Raw genomic sequence first — 20,297 nt, forward strand, 5'->3', positions numbered from 1 at the left:
TCTGCCCAGAGTAAGTGTTCTTCAAAAATGACTCCAAGGAACATTGTAGAGCTGACACGAGTTATAGGAGCTTGTTCGAAGTGAATTTGGAAGTTGTTCGGAACTTCCTTATTTTTGGCTCTAAACAGTATGTACTTTGTTTTCCTGACATTAAGTTCTAACCTATTTGATTTTAACCAAACAGACAATTGGGATAACCAACTATTGGAGGCTGCTTGCAAAATATTACTATCTTGCCCTGAAAAAAATACGTTAGTATCGTCTGCATAGATTATAATGTTGTCTGCTGGACGAAGGCTGACGATATCATTAATATATAATAAGAACAACGTTGGTCCTAGAACGGAGCCCTCTGGCACACCAGACACAATCTGACCAATCCCAGATGAAATACCGTTAATGATAGTTGTTTGAGATCGGTTGTCAAGGTAGCTAGCAAATAAGGTTAAAGGAACGCCTCGTATTCCATAACACTGCATTTTTCAAGCAATATCTTATGGTTAACCGAGTCAAACGCTTTCCTCATATCAAGGAATATGCAAACTGTTAGCAGTTTATTTTCTATGTTTCCAATCAGCTTTTCTTTGATTTCCAGTAAGGCGGCCTCAGTTGTTTTGTTTTTTTTTTGAAATCCGTACTGTTGCTTGGCGATGACATGGTTTTTGTCGAGATATTGAGAAAGACGTGTGTTGATTGCAAGTTCCGCAATCTTAGAGAAAACTGAAAGAATGGAGATCGGCCGATATTTATTTAAATCATTAATGTCACCCCCTTTATGAATGGCAGTGACACGAGCTATTTTCAACTGATGTGGAAATGTGCCTGTCGTGAACATTAGGTTGACTATATGTGCTAATGGTATCGCAATGACATCTGCTACTTTCTTGATCGTGACTGGAGCTATGCCATCTACACCTGGAGCACTATTACTGCGTAAGGAGTGAATAATGGTAATTATTTCTGAGTCAGTGCATGGTAACAAAAACATGGAATTACTTTGTTTACTGGTTATATAGACTGAGGCATCTTGATATGGACCATCAGTTGATTTTCGTGGAAAAACAGATAAGAAATGCCCATTAAATTCATTCGCTAGGTCAGCGCCATCATAGTTCGCACCATGAATGTGGAGTGAAACGGGTGCGTTGGTTCTGTTTTTACCTAGAAGATCGTTAAGTGTATTCCATGTTCCCTTCGAGCCATCAGACATGGAGAACTTTCTCTCGTAATAATCACTTCTTGCTTTTTTAATGTCAGCGCCTAACTTATTGCGGAACGTTTTGAATTGACGGAGAATGTCAGTGTCTTTTGTTCTCACAAAACGAGAAAAAAGTCTGTTCTTTTCCTGTATGCGGTCATATAGTTGTTTTGAAATCCACGGCTTTCTTGATTTTCTATGAGTTCTGTGCGTTGCTTGCGGAAATGCAATATTATAGTGTTCTTGAATAGTAGATATAAAATTTGTGTACGATTGGCATGCATCCTCCTGTCTTAAAATATTACTCCAATCTGTGCTAGCACAAAGACACCGAAACTCTGATAAGCTGTTTTCATCAATTCTTCTAAATGTAGAAGTTTCCGGTTTACTCCTTTGTTGTTTTGGTTTACTCGGAACTATACAGAATATAGGCACATGGTCACTAATGCTTAATGTCAAAACGCCAGCCGGGACATCACTAGTGCAAATATTCGTAAAGCACACATCAATAAGCGTTTCCTGTTATGTTTCTTCAATTTTTGGTGATTTTATAATATTTATATATATCTAATATATATGACTGTTGGCTTCTCTCTCATATATATATATATATATATATATATACATGAAAGAAGCCAACAGTCACAGAAACAAAGGTGCACAGGGGAATGCTTTTTTATTTATAGTAGAGCACCGGACGCGATATTTGGAGGTCGTGGGTTGGGATCCCACCGGTGGCATGGTTTTTTTTTGCTGCTTTATAAGTATTTTTCTTCAAGCGACAGATAAATCGAAGTATTAGTCTCCCATTGATTGACACTACAAAAAAAAATAGAAAAAATTCCTTGTGCGCCTTGGTTTCGGTCACTGTTGACTTCCTTCATATGTTTGTCAAACAAGCCCCTCATTTCATTTGCCCAGTCTGCTAACGCACACGCACACGCACACGCACACGCACACGCACACGCACACGCACACGCACACGCACACACACACGCACACGCACACACACACACACACACACACACACACACACACACACACACACACACACACACACACACACACACACACACGCACACGCATATACAATTCCAAGTGCAAATAAAAGCAGTGAAATGATGAAGAAAACAAGCAACAAAAAAGAGATAAATATGTAGTAACACATTGTGATAAAGAATTTTTGAGGATAAAGCTATAATAAATATCGAACAGTACAAATATGCGCTGCTTTAACATTTTTTTAACTACAAAATACCATTGGTGATTTCAGTAGAGGAGGCAAATTATTCCAAGTGGGAATGGCAGCGGAGGAAGTCGTTTGCTCGCATAATTAGTCCCTACTTCTGGCAACACTAAATTGTTCTACAAAGCATAAGGCGTCTTATTATTAGTATTAAATAAGCTTTCAAGGAGACAGCTGAAATATGCTTATTGAGGACTTTGCAAATTGAAATCAGGACTTGAAATTTGTATAGTCTTTCAATGGGCGGGATACGCACTGACTAGAACAAAAGCGAAGATGGCTGAGTAAAAGAAGAGAAAGTGATCATTCGAAGCACTTGCTTCTGCATAAAAATCAATCTTGAAAGGATGAGTTCTGTACACGCTAGCCCATGAACTGCTGTAGTAGTAATTAATATGGTGGTGTATAAATACGCAATATATATGGACAGCAATGTATGTAAATTTAAAAATTGCCTTGTTCTGATGAGTGTTCTTATTCCAAAACCAACTTGATTAACTACGCAGGCAACACTACGATTAAATTTATAGTTCTAGTCAACGATCACTCCACGGAATTAATTGCAATATGTTTGCGGTATGGCAACGTTACTAAAATATATTGATAGGTCTGTAATAAACTTTCTTTGAGAGGTGTGCAATACCACAAAACTGGTCTTGGACACGTTGTGGCTGTGTGGCGCTATAGCCATGCCTTCTTTGTTTGAAACATAGGCACGGGCCAACAACGTATCGCATCCCGGATCATTTTAAGCACAAGAATGTTTACGGTAAGTGCTGAAAAGTTTAGTTTTTGTTTGCTTGGGATCAAGTGTTTTTTTCTTCTTTGTTTGGGAGCCAAGTGATTGTGTTTGTGTGCGCATGCGTGCGTGCTTGTATGCGTGCGTGCGTGCGTGAAAAGAATGTTTCTTAAAAAAGTACTAAACTTTATCAGTTACTAACAGTGAATATGTACGCGTAAACTGCGTTTGAAAAAGCCTATAACTACATTTAAAATAAAAGCCTGAAGAGAAGATATTGTAGTAGTAAATTATTAACGACAAAATGTCTTAACAATTGACCGCTCTTCTTGCTGCATCCATGGCCACGATTTTATATTCTGGACCATAACCTGCATTCGTTAGACATCTAGAACGCTGCTATTAACTCGAGTAATCTATAAACTGCGGAGTTCGTTGCCAAGATACAGATGGTTGAGGTAATTTATGGCTTATTGTTTTATGGGGGTTTAACGTCCCAAAGGCACTCAGGCTATGAGGGACGCCGAAGTGAATTGCTGCGGAAATTTCGACCAGCCGGGGTTCTTTAACGTGCACTGACATCGCGCAGTACACGGACTACTGGAATTTCGCCTCCATCGAAATGTGACCGCTGCTGCCGGGATCGAACCCGCGTGTTCGGTTCAGCAGCCGAGCGCCATAATTACCGAGCCACCATGGCAGCTTGAGCTGGAATACAGGACCGATATTTTGTTAGCAAAATTTCGCGCCAAGCACGTATACATCGCAAATATTCGAGACGTAGGCCTCGACTAGACGAGACGTAGGTTGACTCCGAGAGGGAGTTGCACTTATCAATGCCTCTTCGATTATAGAAGACACTGTGGAATAATTTGAGCCTCAAAGATTTTTCTTGTGGCGCTTAACGTTTCCCAGCCCAGCATGGCCTTTATCTAGGCAATACTTTGAAAAGGGTTATAATTATTGCATACGAAGCGTGCGGCCTGATTTTGGAGTTTTTGTATTGAATGTATCATAGAGTCCCGATATGTATCCCAAACAATGCATGCCTAATCGAGGATAGATGTAATGTGCAAAAAATAAAGTGTTTTTTAACATATTTGGACGCTTATTTGAAATTTACAAGAACAAAACATTTTACTCACCTTATGTAATGACTGCTGGATGTGTACGCACCATTTAAGTTTAATAAAACTTTTTGCTGTGTGATTTGGTTCATTTGGCTTGAGGGATGCTTGCAGAGCGACAAAAAAACAGACAAGGGACAGAAGATGAACGGGACAAGTGCTTGTCCCATTCATCTTCAGTCCCTTGTCTTTTTTTGTCGCGCTACAAGCATTCCCCCAAGACCATTTAATTTACTGTGTGAAATAAGCACCGAGGTACTTGCATTCTGATGCACTTTTTCTTGCTGTGTTTTCAACTTTCTATCGTGTTTGATGTTCTACCTTTTAAATGAAAAAAAAAACAACGGATGTGACTAGAGGATTACTCAAAATAGTGACTGAAGCAATCTGCAGGCCGTCGTCCTTGCTGGTTCCGTAGTAGTTGTACGAAGTACAAAGAAACCAACGCCGCTGCTGGAATTATTTCGCGTACAGTTGACAGGGACCGCCGGTGAGCAATGAGCTGAAGTCACAGGAAAAGGTTTCATCCGTTCTTAGGGAGGAAACTGACATCTCCACAAGCGTAGACAGTTGGGCCTGAAGGACCTCGTCCCAACAGGTTGCTTCTAACTCCTGACCGAAAGCTTCAAAGAGGGTAGGGGTTACAGGTCGATCAACAGTAAACACTTTATGGCGGAGGTTTGCTCGAGTACAGGTTCTTTTGCTGCAAAAGACTGCCAAGTGATGACAAACAGCATATAAAAGCACTTGTGGTGGCAAGGTTCGGATCATAATTGGTTATTACCCAATCTAGAATTGTTTACGTTGACGTTTTTAGTGCTCAGTGACGGAGAATACGCAGTTTACACAGCCATTAGGTAACAATTCATTGTGAAAACCTGTTTTCTTCGGAATATTGCTGGTCATACTAACATTAATGTAACCGGCAAGTATCAGATTGTGCCTCTTTTGGTTGACAAGTGACAAATGATTATCTAGAAACACAAGGACTTCAGGGCCGCTTCGGCATGCTCCAAAATCGGGCCTATTTCGAAAAGAAAGAGCACAGCGATTCAATCAGTCGTTCCACGACACCTACGTAACCGAAGGAGTTTAAAGAGCGAACCCATCGAACGCCTCCCATTAGGTGCGCCGAAAATTTCCTCGGCCAATGCTCCCACAGTGTGCAATTTTTTTTTTCTGCTTGGCTTCCGCTTTTCTACAGCTCAAGACACCATGGCTTGGCGAAAATTATCTTCTGAAGGGATAGTGGAATGCCTGCGGTCTCCAGTCCCGCATTTCAGTTCTTTGGCTCTATATCTACGAAAATCACTTTCCCCTGCTTGTCATTTGTGAACTGAAGGTACTGAAGATCTTTCGAATATCCGGTTACGAGGCATTTGCCTCACTTATGCGCAACAGAACCAGCGATGTCATCGTGTACATCCGACGTGAACTCACATATGTGCTACAAAGGCAATCAATATATTTAAAGAGGCGGGCCTAACGTTTACGCTTGTGGCTGCGTACATCGCGATATCGGACCGCTTCGACGCCGAAAGACTGAGGCATTGATGGCAGTCACATTCGGTCCATGGATAATTACAGGCTGCCTTAATGCACGCCACACCATGTGCAGAAGCGTGATGATGAACCTTAGGGAAAGAAAGCTTATGTCCTTCGTCTCCTTATAGATTATACTAGGACTAAATGAATAGAAATAAGAAAAATGTGCTCCGCCTTGCACCACCTCCGAATGTGGTCTTCAGTGACTAGATGACGAAACTCGATCTTATATTCGAGGTGTGACCTACAGCAGCTCTCTGGACTTGACTTTCGTGTCTCGATGCCTTACCAGCAGCGTCCGGTGGTTTTCCCATGTATAAACATATGGCAGCAACCATATTTCAACGTACCTGATTATTACTGTACATTCCGCACCTCCCTCTGCCGCACGTATGCGGCGCATCGACTGGGAAGGTTTTAAAGAACTTATGGAGGATGCTTGCAGCGAAGGCTTAACCACAGTTCTTGACGAAAAAAATTAAGGAGGCCATGGACAATGTAACCTGCTTCTTTAACGCTGTTGCAAACTACACCGAGTTCGATCTCGTATTACAGCGACTGCGAAGATTACGACGGAAGGCAGAACGATACCGGTGCAAGAACTTCACGCCTCGACCAAAGGAATGCAAGGCGCACACAGAAAAAAGATTAAGCGCAAAATTCAAATCCTGCAGGCACAACGCTGCAGGTCATTTTGCGAAATGCTCGATCCACAGAAGCCTCTGTCACACGTTTGGAATGTCATTCGCGGCCTCCGCACGTCCCCACAACAGCGTGACCCGTTCTAGTCCCTCGCCCTCCACCAAAGACGCAGCGAGGTCGAGGAAGCCGGGGATTTCTGCGCAAGGACACCGGGCTACTGAGTCCACCCGCAACGCTTAATCGCAGCGATGTCCCACCCTCTCTGTATCACGGATGGATCTCCTATTCTCCATGGAGGAACCTGACGCTGCGCTGGCTTGTTGTAGAAGGTCATCATCGCCAGGGCCTGACGGTGTGACGTGCTGCGCACTTTGCCAACCTTGGGAAATATGCCGAACTGGCCCTTTTGGCCGCTTATAAAGCCATGAAGTGAAGGAACAGTTCCTATGGAATGGAACACCGATCGTCACGTTTCACTTCTAAAACCGGGGAAATCACCACTCAAAATTACGTCATACAATCCGACTGCACTGGCCAGCGGCATCGGCAAACTCATAAAAAGAATGTTCCTAACACGCGTGGAATGGTACCTGGAGCGATTATTTGTTTCAGTCCACTGGGTGAACGAAGCAGCTTTTGATTACCTCTTTACTATTGCATCTGATGCGCAACCTTTAATATGGCTGAATTTTTCTTTCGGCGCGTTCCGTTCATCGGCAAAGAGCACTAACTCCGCTGGACATTTCGCTGCGGAAACCGCCACGAAGTGACATACTGCCGCCGCTCACACTCGCGACCGAACTGACATCCACTTCCGGCGTTTCGGCCAACCAGGTGTGACCGAAAATCACTGTTTCTAAAATGACGGACATTCGGAATACAGGCCCAGCTATGCTTGATCGACTGAGCGGAGCAAAATAACCAGTGACAGCAGAAAAAAGAACACAAAGCCTCACGTACAATGCTAATAGTATCCCGCCTAAAGGTTGAGCATGTTGCAGAATGTCTGTGCAATCGGGCATTCCACTGTACATGTGGTAATCGCATTCTATTCAGCTACCGTTAATGGAAAAAACGAATACGTCAGTCCTGCCGGAATATTCCTTTATTTTTCTATATGATGAGATCGCGGCGCGCGCCATGGTAACGAAATTAATGTATACATATCCTTGTCTAGCCCAACGATATCATGTACTTGAGATACAGACTGAAATACGTAAAATACGTGTATTTAAGTCGGTCCCGATATTGTTTTGATTGTATTGCCTCAAGGTTTGCATTATGAATAGTAACAATTGCATTCTAAATAGGTACTTGCCAGATAAAACAGTTAAATACGAACCTAGAAGATTTTCGCGCCACTTTTTCTAATTGTGTGACGTTTCTCTGGGTGTACGGGTCTGATAGTAATAATAATCCATACTCGAGAATTGACCTAATGAATGCCTTATATGCTAAAAGACAGACATTTTGTGTCGACTGTCTTAGCGACCTTCTGAAGAATCCAAGTTCGGATGTAGGTATGAGGTGTAGGTGTTTGTAGTTGCTAACCGGAGGTGGATGCTGGAAGAAAATTTTAAAGGCTTTCGTTTTTGCGTCACTCACATAGCGACCGTTTTCTTTGCATCAATTGTCATTTGTCATGCGGCGCACCACGCTTCAACCTTGGCTTATGAAGAATTTTAAAGGGCCGGGTGGGTCACTGAAGCTCTTAACTAATTGATATAATGTGCAATCATCTGCAAATACGTTATTGTAATGTTCACTTAGTTTAATAGGTGACTGACAAAGATTAAAAAAGCGGCCCAAGGACGAATCCTTATGTAATGCTCGACTGTACCGGGGCTGAGACGGATCCAAATCACCAAATTTCACTCCATTTATAGCTACTCTTTCGACGCAATTACCTAAGTACAGCGTTCCTTTCTCTCTAATTCGTCTCGCAACCACCACTGCCGAAATGATCGTTCCGGTGAGAGAGCTTTAGAATATTGTGTCCAGAGATGGGCATCCTCACGAGGGCGAGCCCTCATGAGGGCGTCCTCACCCTCACCTCATAAGGATTTTACTCGGTGAGGTGAAGGTGAGGGAGCATGGGTGCATGAAAATTCGTAAGGGCGAGTGTGAGGGAGGGAAAACATGGGGAGGTGAGGGCGAGGGAGGGAAGACGAAGAGGTGAGGGCGAGGGAGGGAAGATATGATCAGGTGGGGGTGAGGGAAGGCAAGATGCGCTGTTTGAGGGCGATGGTGGTTTCTTGTCTGTGCAGACCGTTGTGAATACCCATTTTAAAGTGCTAGTTCTCAGGGGGAAGGTTCGCGGGTAATACGTAGGTTCTGCAGTCTGGAGGTACACGAGGCGAACATGAAAGGCGGGGAGCCGCACGGCTCCTCTGTCACCACGATATACTACACCGCTGACAATACTATGCCGAAAAAAGATATTTTGTAAATCAAAAACCCTATTTTTTAAAACTGTGTGAAGTCATAGGTGAGACACCCTGTATAGTGCGCTAACAATTGGCACAGCCGGGCTGATGCGGGTGGCCGCCGGTCCAACGAGAACCGTAGCACAGCAGTCAACATTTTCATTATCAGCCCCGAGGCTGTCGAATGATCAGAGTGTAGAGTAAAACACGAAGAAATTATACCTAGTACGGTTGCTGAATTCTTAAGGTCTAAGTCTTGTTTCCCGGAACGAAGTCCTATTTCAGCTCAGTGAGATTTCAAGGAACTGGCAGCGGCGCAAAAACTACTTCGACGAAATTCAACTGTCACATTAAACCCGGTTGGCGGCGTTGTGTGGAATTTTTTTCATTCACACTGTGAGTAGATCAGTGCAGTCATATATTCTTTCTATTTTCGCTGGAATTGCAGAGGGGCAGCAATGTGGAGGGCAAAGCCAACCACTGTAGACTTATCATGGAAATACAGAAGCAGATTAACCACCTTGGTCTGAATCACGCTCGCTCTGCTTTGCATTGTACGATATGCTAAAAAAGAAAAGGTAGTACTGGTCTCCAAGTAGCAGGAACATCACTTGGTTTATTTCCGTCTCTGGTGAGACGTGTGACCACGCAATTGCGCGCCTGATTTTATGAACCAAATTTCTTCCAGACATGGTAGGAAATTGACAATCAGCGTTTGGGTAAGGCGTAGACGTGGAATAAGAAATGGCTGTGGTTTAGCTCTGGTTAAACCTGGAGTGACGCGATCTCTACATCTGGCCGAGTGGAACTCGCTCAGTCGAAGTGCAAAGTCAGTCTTTCGGCGCTCCGTTTCGCTGGGCGTTCCTTCTTCATCTTCGTCACACTTGACACGGCGCATTCGCGCAGCTGTTGCAGCTCGGTTTCGCCGGCGTGCCGCGCCGCCGGCAGCAGCAGTTGCTCCGCATCACGCGACCAACCACGTGACCAGAGGCGGTCAAGGTGGCCGCAGAGTGGCCACGCTGAAGGCTCAAAGAGGTGGCGTAATGCAGCTATCGTTACAAAAAATCGCGGACGGTTTAGCTTGGGGTTAACCACGAATTATGGTGCTTTAGCACCATTAGCCCTCGTTTTTCATGGTTTATCCTGACTCTATTCTTTTGCTTGATCTGAACTGGCTTACTTTGGTTGATATATTGCCGCGAATTTTTGCAGTGTTGGTTCGTTCTTCAAATCTGCCGCCCACCACTTTATCGCTTTGTTTGCGATGCAAGACGCGACTAGATTTATCTCGATTGATCACAGCCAGGCAGAGCTGATTCTACGTTGTTCTGGAATGTTCTAGTAAATTTGACCGCTATGTCTCGAAAGTTCGCTAACAGCTTTAAATTGAGCACGGCCGACAGCGGCGGGCATTATGTTCGACGACCGCTGAGCACGCATATTGCTACGCCGCCGTCGAGTGATTCAGTCCATTGTGGGCGCAAGTCAGCCCAATAAACAGTTTTCTTTTAGAAGACAATTTGTCCGTTTTCATCGCTCCTTCGGCTGCCGTCACCACTACGTGGAATCTGGTGGAGGTGGTGGGTCGCCTTCCATGTTCCGGACGCCCCCTTTAAGTCGTGACGCCAGCCCTCAGCGCTCCGCACCCGAGGACGAGCCAACAGCTCAACGAGCCAGCCGACGTCTCCAGAGGGAGCAGCCTGAGTTCGGGACCCTGCCGGACCACACCAGAAAGCGAAAAGACCGAAAAGACGCTGCTACGAGCACCGCAACCTCGCCGAAGATGTCGACACCGATCATACTGCAGCCTGCAGCCGCGGGTGCCGCCAAATTTCAGTGGATCCCTAGGGGAAGACCCTGAAGAATGGTTGGACCAATTTGAGCGCGTGGCCTCATTCAACAAGTGGGGTGATGCGGCAAAAATTGGACACGTATTTTTCTCATTGGATGGCTCCGCACGCACGTGGTACGAAAACCGCGAGTCGTCCCTTACGACATGGGAGCTATTCAAGAGAGAGCTATTGAAGGTATTGCCCAGTGTCGTGAGGAAATAAAGATCCGAACGACTCCTCGAGTCTAGGATCCAGCTTCCGAATGAACCCGTCCGTGGTTACGTCGAGGAGATGAAGCGCCTGTTTCTCCGCGCCGACCTTGAGATAACCTAGGAAAAGAAAGTCCAGTTTTTAAAGCGCTGCGTAAAAGAACAACTCTTTGGCAGCCTAGTCCCCAGCCGACAAAAACAGTCGAGGAATTCATGCAAGAAGCCTGCACGATTGAGAAGACCCTCGACGTCCGAGTTCGGCAGTATAATCGCCCTTCTGCATTTGCAATCCGTTCGGACACGACGGAAACCACCAGCGACAGCTTGCGGGAAATTATCCGCGATTGGATTGGATTGGATCAAACTTTATTTGTGCCTGCAGTTGGGCGCTCGCGCGACCCGACGAAGGCTTACGTCGTCTACGAGGTTGCCGTCACTCGGCGCGGGTCTCCGCTCGCCGTTGCCGGCTCGCAGGGTCCCTGCCTTTCGAGCGCCCCGAGGACCTGCTGGACGGCCCATAGCAGTTGGTCTTGGTCGTTGCTCTTCGCGGCTGCCTCCAGTCGTGGCGGGATTGTTCTTGATCTTGCTTCCTTTGGATTTTTGATACAGTCCCACAAGATGTGCGTGTGATCTGCCGTCTTCCTCCGGCAGACTATACACGTATCGGTCGGGTAGGTCTCGGGGTACAAGCGATGCATCAGTCCCGGGCTCGGTAGCGATCCGGTCTGGAGGTGTCTCAGTAGTACCGTCTCCGCTCGACTCAGCCTCGGGTGCGGGGGTGGGAGAATCCTGCGAGCCAGGCGGTAGGCCTTCGTGATTTCGCTGTAGTCCGTCATGCGGTCCTTGGCTCCGAACCACATCGGACGCTGTGTTGCCGGGGCGCGGTTGGCTAGCGCTCGCGCCGCTGCGTGTGCCGTCTCATTGTGGTTTTCACTGCGTTCCGACGCGTCGCCCGCGTGCGCCGGAAACCACTTGCCCTCTCGCGGAAACCACTCTTCTGTCTTGCAGTTTGGTCGCTCGTAGTACGCTCTCGGCCTCCCTGCAGACTTGGCCTTTGGAGAAGTTTCGCACCGCCTGTCTCGAGTCACTCAGCACCGTGTAGCAGTCTGCGTCGGCGATGGCCAGGGCGATGGCCACCTCCTCCGCTTGTTCCGCACCGGCGCTTCTCACGCTCGCTGCCGTCCTCGTGGCGCCGGTCGACGCCTCTATGACGACCGCTGCGAAGGCGTTCCGTTGGTATTCGGCCGCGTCCACGTACCGCACGTGCTCGCCGTTGGCGTGCAGGTCGATGAGAGCCTTGGCCCTCGCCGCGAAATCGTCTGACAGGAGCTACGCCGATTACTGCCATCCTCCCCACAGCCACAAGCAGCTACTCTGATGGATGTGGTACGGGAAGGAGTGCAGCAGGCACTTGGCACCCCGACGGTCACAGAACCCCAGGCCATGTCCTACGCCGCTGCAGTAAGGACTCCTCAGCCTCAACGACAACCCCTGCATCATGTCCGACATGAACGACTTGTTCCAGAACGCCACCTCCCTACCCCCGCCCGCCCAGCCTACGATCGACGCTCAACCCTAAGGAAATGCGACGCCTGGAGGACTTCCGACAACCGGCCGTTGTGCTTCCGTTGCGGTGAGGCCGGCCATATTCTTCGTCATTGCTCGTACCGACGTACCGGTCTTCGAGGATTTGCCGTTAACGCCCCACGACCAGGCTTCGGCTAACGTCCGCAGAAAATCGACGAGTACCTGCGTCGAGAGGAGTACACGACGAACCGCTTTTCGTGCTCACCATAATAATAATAATTGGTTTTTGTGGGGAAAGGAAATGGCGCAGTATCTGTCTCATATATCGTTGGACACCTGAACCGCGCCGTAAGGGAAGGGTAAAGGAGGGAGTGAAAGAAGAAAGGAAGAGAGAGGTGCCGTAGTGGAGGGCGCCGGAATAATTTCGACCACCTGGGGATCTTTAACGTGCACTGACATCGCACAGCACACGGGCGCCTTAGCGTTTTTCCTCCATAAAAACGCACCCGCCGCGGTCGGGTTCGATCCCGGGAACTCCGGTTCAGTAGTCGAGCGCCCTAACCACTGAGCCACCGCGGCGGGGCACCATCGCCATCAACCTTGCGCTTTGCGTCGCCACGCCGCAGCTACGCTGCCGCGGTACGAGGAAGGGCTCCCAGCCCCCGTAGGGGAAACTAAAGACAGCAACCTCTGGAGGTGAGGTTGCTCACGAGCGAAACGCCGAAGGTCCTCCATCGAGCACGCCCCATGAAGACGCTGCACCCGCGACGCCGCATGAAGAAGCTACACTCGCTGCACCGACGCCGCAAAAAATGAGAAACCCGACCACGACGCAGGCTGCCTTCAAAACGACGCCGCCACCCAGAAAAGCTTTGACCACACGCCCCACCGCGACTCGCATACGCGACGAAGCCGTGATGCGAGGCCGAGAGAGACATGCAATGCAAGAGGCAGGACCTCCGACTTATAAGTGACTATCGACGGCCGAAAAGTTACGGCTCTAGTCGAAACAGGAGCCGATTACTCGGTGATGAATGGAACACTCACTGCGCAGCTGAGAAAAGTCACGACGGCTTGGGACGGCCCACAAATTCGCACCGCAGAGGGCCACCTCATTACGCCATTAGAACGATGCACAGTGCGAGTGACTGTCAAGCGACATTCATATCCTGCGACCTTTGTTGTGCTACCGCAATGCTCCCGCGAAGTGATCTTGGGAATGAATTTCCTTAATGAGCATCAGGCTATCATCGACCTGCGATGTAATCTGACCAGGCTTTCGATGGACGAAGCCATCGCTTCGATGAAAACTCAAGAAAATCACGTTGCCCTGAGTATCCTGTATGAAGAAGAGAGCGTCCCACCCCGTTCAAGCGTTATCGTGACCGTAGGCGCCACGAAAGCCATTAACGCTGAAGCCATCATCGAGGGGAACATGCAGTGGCTTCTAGACCAAGGAATCAGCATCGCAAGAGGCATCGCACATTTCCGCAATAGCCAGGCCGAAGTACTGCTGACTAACTTCAGCGAAGAATACCGGCACATTAACAGAGGAACGATGATTGCTTTCTGCGACGAAATATCCGACGTACGAGACTCCTTCGTCCTCTCCGACCCATCCGCAGAAGATTCGCCTGACCAAGAGAACTCGCCCACTTTCGACATCAACCCAGCCCTGCACCGGAACAGACAAGACCAGATCCGCAATCTGCTTCGAAGCTACAGTGAGTGTTTTTCGACATCGCCGAAGGTCCGACAAACGCCAATTGCCAAGCATCGCATTATAACGGACCAACACGTCCGACCTCTCCGTCAAAGCCCCTACCGTGTGTCACCGCGAGAACGACAAGCCATCAGGTACCAAGTCGAAGAAATGCTTCGTGACGATGTCATTCAGCCTTCAAACAGCCCATGGGCGGCACCGGTTGTTCTAGTGAGAAAGACGGCGCACTTCGATTATGCGTTGATTACCGCCGCTTGAACAACATAAGAAAGAAGGAGGTCTACCCCCTCCCCCGCATCGACGACACACTGGACCGCCTCTGCAACGCCAAATATTTCTCATCGATGGACCTCAAGAGCGGCTACTGGCAAATTGAGGTCGACGAAAGAGATCGCGAGAAGACAGCATTCATCACTCCGGATGGGCTGTTTGAGTTCAAGGTGATGCTATTTGGTCTCTGTTCCGCACCAGCGACGTTTCAGCGAGTAATGGATACACTGCTGGCAGGCCTGAAGCGGCAAATTTCTCTGTTATATTTAGATGACGTCGTTGTCTTGGCCTCGAACTTTGAAGAGCACCTCAAAAGACTTCGAACATTACTAGACGCCACCAAGTTGTCTGGCCTAACCTTGAAAGCAGGGAAGTGCCACCTTGCCTACGAAGAGCTGCTGTTTCTAGGCCACATCGTTAGCAAGGAGGGAGTACGCCCAGGCCCGCAGAAAACAGCTGCTATTGAACAGTTTCCACCCCCGACCGTTAAGAAAGCAGTGCGCAGATTTCTCGGACTGTGCGCATATTACCGACGAATTGTGAAAAACTTTTCGCGTATCGCCGAGCGCCTGACCCAATAACGAAGGCAGACGTGCTGTTTAAATTGTAAGCGCCGCAAGCAGAAGTCTTCAAGGAACTTCAGCGTCGTTTACAGTTCCCACCGATCATCGCGCATTTTGATGAAAACGCCGATACTGAAGCTCATGCGGACGCAAGCAGCGAGGGCCTAGGCGCCGTCCTCGTTCAAAAAAGCGACGGGCTGGAGAAAATCATCGCATACGCTAGCCGTTCCGTTTTCAAGGCCGAGGCTAACTATTCGACAACTGAGAAGGAGTGCCTTGCCATCATCTGGGCTACGTCAAAATTCCGCCCCTACCTGTACGGACGACCGTTCAAGGTGGTCAGCGATCACCACGCGCTGTGCTGACTTGCCAGTTTGAAGGACCCCTCTGACCGCCTCGCTCGATGGAGTCTGCGCCTCCAGGAGTTTGACGTCACCGTCATTTACAAGTCCGGAAGCAAGCACACTGACGCCGATTGCCTCTCACGAGCCACTGTAGATGCGCCGCCGCCGGACAACGATGAGGACGCCTTCCTGGGACCCATCAGCTCCAGCTCTTTTGGCCTGCAGCAACGCTCGGACCCCGACCTAAAACGCCTCATCGAGTGCTTGGAAGGCAAAGTTTTTTCACCCCCTGCCTCATTCAAGCAAGGACTTTCTTCCTTCTGTGTACAGAAAGGGGTCCTCATGAAGAAAAACTTCGCAGCGAACAAAGCAGCCTACCTCCTTGTTGTACCTGCTTGTCTCCGTGAAGAAGTTCTACACGCTTCACACCACGAGCCGATAGCTAGACATCTCGGGTTTACTCGCACCCTCCGCCGCATTCAAGACAAGTATTACCCGCCCCGACTGTCTGCCAATGTCACTCATTATGTGAAAACCTGCCGAGATTGTCAGCGACGAAAGACCCCTCCCACACGACCACCAGGATTTCTGAACCCCATTGAACCTCCCTCAAGGCCCTTTCAGCAGATCGGCATTGACTTGCTTGGCCCTTTTCGAACGTCGACGCCTGGAAATAAGTGGATCATCATAGCGACCGACTACCTGACCCGCAACGCCGAGGCGAAAGCCCAACCGAACGGAACACCAGCAGAAGTAGCCAAATTTTTCGTGGAGTGCATTCTTCTTCGACACGGCGCCCCCGATGTGCTCATCACGAACAGAGGAACAGCAATCACGGCGAAACTAACGCAAGCCATCCTGCGTTACAGCCAAACCAGCCACCGGAGGACAACTGCATACCATCCGCAGACCAACGGACTGACCGAGCGCCTGAACAAAACCATCGCCGATATGCTCGCCATTTATGTCATTGCGGAACACAAAACCTGGGATGTCATCCTGCCTTACTTCGTCTTCGTCTACAACACCGGAGCGCAGGAGGCCACCCAGATTACGCCTTTTAGGCTCGTCCATGGCAGGGAGGCCACAACGACGCTAGACGCCATGCTGCCCAACATTACAGAAGAAGAGAACGTACCTCGCCGCCTACCTTCAACGCGCAGAAGCAGCTCGAAGGCTTGCCCGATTACGGAGCAAAGATCAGCAGCGGACCGACGCCAGACGCTACAACCTACGAAGACGCAACGCGGAATACAAGCCAGGAGACCAAGTCTGGGTTTGGACGCCTATTCGCCGCCGTGGATTGAGTGAAAAGCTTTTGCGCCGTTTTTTCGGCCCGTACAAGGTTCTTCGACGGCTAGGTGAACTGGATTATGAAGTCATTCCTGAAGCAATGACTGCATCCCAGCGACCCCGCGTACGACCAGAAGTTGTCCATGTAGTCCGTCTGAAGCCGTATTATGCGCGCTAAATGACGCTGCACTCCCATGCTCTATTTTCGCAAGACCCATTTTATCTCTTACTAGTCGCATTATTTGTTTTAATGCATCGGGTCGATGCTTCTTTGAGAGGGGAGTAATGCCGCGATTATTTGCACTGTTTGTTCTTCAAATCTGCCGCCACACCACTTTATCGCTTTGTTTGCGACGCAAGACGCGACTAGATTTATCTCGGTTGATCGCAGCCAGGCAGAGCTGATTCTACGTTGTTCCGGAATGGTCTAGTAACTTTGCACGCTTTTTCTCGAAAGTTCGCTGTCAGCTTGAAATTTAGCACGGCCTGCAGCGGCAGGCATTCTGTTCGACGACCGCCCAGCAGGCCTGTCGCTTCGCCGCCATCTAGGGATTCAGTCCATTGGGGCGCAAGTCAGCCCAATAAACACTTTTTTTTTTCAGAAGACCATTTGTCCGTTTTCATCGCTCCTTCGACTGCCGTAACCACTACGTGACAATATCATGATATCTGTTTGCGTGATATTTCATCATTTCAGACTTGTACTACAGAGAATTGGTCTTTCTCTCCATTCACAGATCCCCAGGAGTCCTGATTCCACTCCTGGCGCAGAGGTAAAACTGTTAACCTACGCGCAACTGCCTCAGATGGCAGCTGCTGCCATCGGTGAGGCTTGCGAGACTCACATTGTTCCTGAGGGATCTCTCGCGATTAACCATTAATTGAACTGCCACGGTGAGCACTTCGCTCACAGTCCGGTGGGAAGCTTGTAATGATGTCACAACGTCACGTGACCAAGATGGCCCACGTGCTAGAAGCAGGATTCGGAGGGACAGACGACCACTTCTCTAGCGTGGCTTTTTGGGCTTGTTGGTACATAGTTCCAATACACTGTAGCGCAGCAAAAGACGAGGACAAAAGAGACGACAGACGAACACCACGAGCGCTAACTTCCAACAAATTTTATTCTCCTGAAGCATCACATTTATACACCAGAAAACAGTAATCACACGTGCGAACAGTATCGATTTCTTAGAAAAACGAGCTCTTTATCTGAGAGGAGAATGGAAGGTGTGCTTACGCACGAGCATCCTGACCTATTTATCTTTTCGGCTTCAATGATTTCGCGCGTTAACTTTTCTCTACTTTTTCCTATTACAAGACTTTTATCAAAGAAAGGGTTACAGGATTTTGACTTGCATGCGAGAATGTGGTCAACCAGCGATCCGCCTTGCCCGTTTCTGACGTTGCGAGCGTGTTCCATTAGGCGCTCGTTCAGACATCTTCCCGTCTGGCCGATATAGTGTTTCCCGCATGACAAGGGAATTTGATATACAACACCTTCATCGCACGTGACGTAGGGCTTCTGGTGCCTAGTTGCGCATCCGCGCGCTTTGTTGGTGTTGGTTTTTCCCAGTTTGTACAACGTTGCAAGTTTTTTCGGCCCCGAGAACACGACGGTCGCATTCGCTCGTTGACCAATTCTTTTTAAATTGTGGGAAATCTTGTGTAGATAAGGTAATACAACAAGGTTTTTCCGTTCACGAGGAACTAGGTTTGGATTACATTGATTTTCTGGTTTCATTTTCTTAACAAGTTTTTCTGCAACAGAAACTTGAACATGGGAGGGGTATCCGGCATTAGTAAGCCTCTTGGACTGCTCTTGAAAACTATCGGTCATCATGTGTGGACAAGATTTCTGGAGGGCATTTCGAAAACATAAATTGACAATACCTCTTTTTATCAGTTTTGAATGAGCGGAGTGATATGGCAGCATCGGCTTGTTGCTTCGCGGCTGGTAGGCCCAGCATATGTGATGAGCGTGAAAGGCGAAGTTAATATCTGAAAATCTAATGGAGTTATTGATGGGCAATTCGCATGTTAAAACAAGCGGTTTAAAATGTTCTGTTATGGTAGTTAAAATGCTATGACCCTTTGACTCAAGTGAGCCTTGGTCACACTTAACAAGAATACAAAAATCATCAACAAATCTAAAGACCTTGATTACGTCCAAGCTGGCAAGGTGGCTGGAAACAGCCTTGTCAAGTTTTGTTAAAAACAGATTACTCAGAATTGGCGCTATGCACGACCCGATGCATATCCCTTCTTTCTGAAGGTAGGGTTTTCCTTCCCAGTTAATGAACGTTGACTGCAAGACAAGACGTTGACATAGGCAAGATACTGAACATGTCCTGACGTTTAGGTTTTAGCTTTATGTTTTCTTTCTTGTACCTATGATGATGTGTTTCCCTTGTGGTTTGGCGCTGCTACCAGTCTCACATGACTTTCCTATTCGTTGCTGGGCATGCCCGCTGCACTCTATATGTATTCGCTGTGCGCAGCAATAAACGTTGTTGAAGTCGGCGCATTGTGGTGTCTCCCCTCGTGTCCGTGTTCGTCTTTGCTCTGTGAATGTAAGCATGAAGTACCAACTCGCCCAGCAACTGATTTTAAGCAAGTTCATTTTCTCTCAGGGCTCTGTCTCTCTCAGCGACCAATGTCGCATTGTATCTTTGGTAGCGATGGCCTCTTGCAAGGCCAGGTCACTCGGTTTCTGCATCCGCCACAGGATAACCCCTCCCGATCTTGTGGCACCGTTCGGCGTCTCGGCACCGAATAGCCATAGCGTTAGGATGTGCAAACTCTTGCGCTCGGAATGGCAGCGACAAGCCCGTCTTCTCAAAGACCATCTACGGCTGTGGGCTGGCTCAGGCGGGAGCCCTGCGAGCGCTGGTTTCCGTTGGCGGAAACTTTCCCTCGAAGTTGACAGGACAACGGAATTTATATGGCAGCAAGAGCTTCCTGCGCTTCGGCGGATGCTTCCGCCAAGGACACCGCATCACGGAAACACTGTCCACATCGTCGGTGATGTCCAACTACCGTTTTATGTGCGGCAGGTGTTCAGCTGCGGACCCAAGTTCGCCGTGGAGCCAAAGAAGACAGCCGCCGAACGTTTGGCCATGGTGAGGCAAGTGTCAAGTCTGGCTCCTCGCTCGGAGAGTGGGAGATGCATTTCGGAGGGTGTAGGCGTTGTCTCTCGTTGTAAAGCCCAGTGTCATAGATTGCCCATCCAGAGAAGTGCCTGTTATTTGCGGGATAATTCTTTAGCGCTTCTAACCACCGACAAGGAAGGAGGCTTTGTGGTGCTGTCGGAGGTCACGTACGAAGCGAAAGCAGAGGAAGCGGTGTTCTCGGTGTTCGATAGAAAAAATGAGGTACGTCTGAAGCGTGTAAAGAGTGCGGCAAAAAGATTATGCAGCTCCATGAATTTGGATAAGCTTGTTAAGTCCATAGACAAGGCGGAAAAGGTTGGCTTGGAACTTTTCTTCGCTGCAAAAACTCATAAAGTGAACTGCCCTCTGCGGGTACTTCTTTTCTGAGAATGGGACATGGCAGAAGTCGCTTGCAAGGTTTCTGCAGCAAAATTTAAATGGTCTTAAAATTGACGACCCTT

The 20,297-nt window shown here is 48.2% G+C and overlaps 1 protein-coding gene across 14 annotated transcripts in view; it reads left to right on the forward strand.

Moving 5' to 3' along the window:
• LOC144127822 (rifampicin phosphotransferase-like) overlaps nt 1-20,297 on the forward strand; it is a 685,750-nt gene that overhangs the window by 160,154 nt on the left and 505,299 nt on the right. For all 14 annotated transcript variants that reach the window (XR_013313574.1, XR_013313577.1, XR_013313576.1 and 11 more), the window contains one exon: nt 3,158-3,213. Coding sequence is in view for 6 of the 14 variants with exons in the window: in XM_077660767.1 (XP_077516893.1) it covers nt 3,158-3,213 (56 nt within the window). In the remaining 8 variants the exon portion in view is untranslated. The remainder of the gene's footprint in view (nt 1-3,157; nt 3,214-20,297) is intronic.

Source organism: Amblyomma americanum, chromosome 4 (genome assembly GCF_052857255.1).
Source record: "Amblyomma americanum isolate KBUSLIRL-KWMA chromosome 4, ASM5285725v1, whole genome shotgun sequence".
NCBI lineage: Eukaryota > Metazoa > Arthropoda > Arachnida > Ixodida > Ixodidae > Amblyomma > Amblyomma americanum.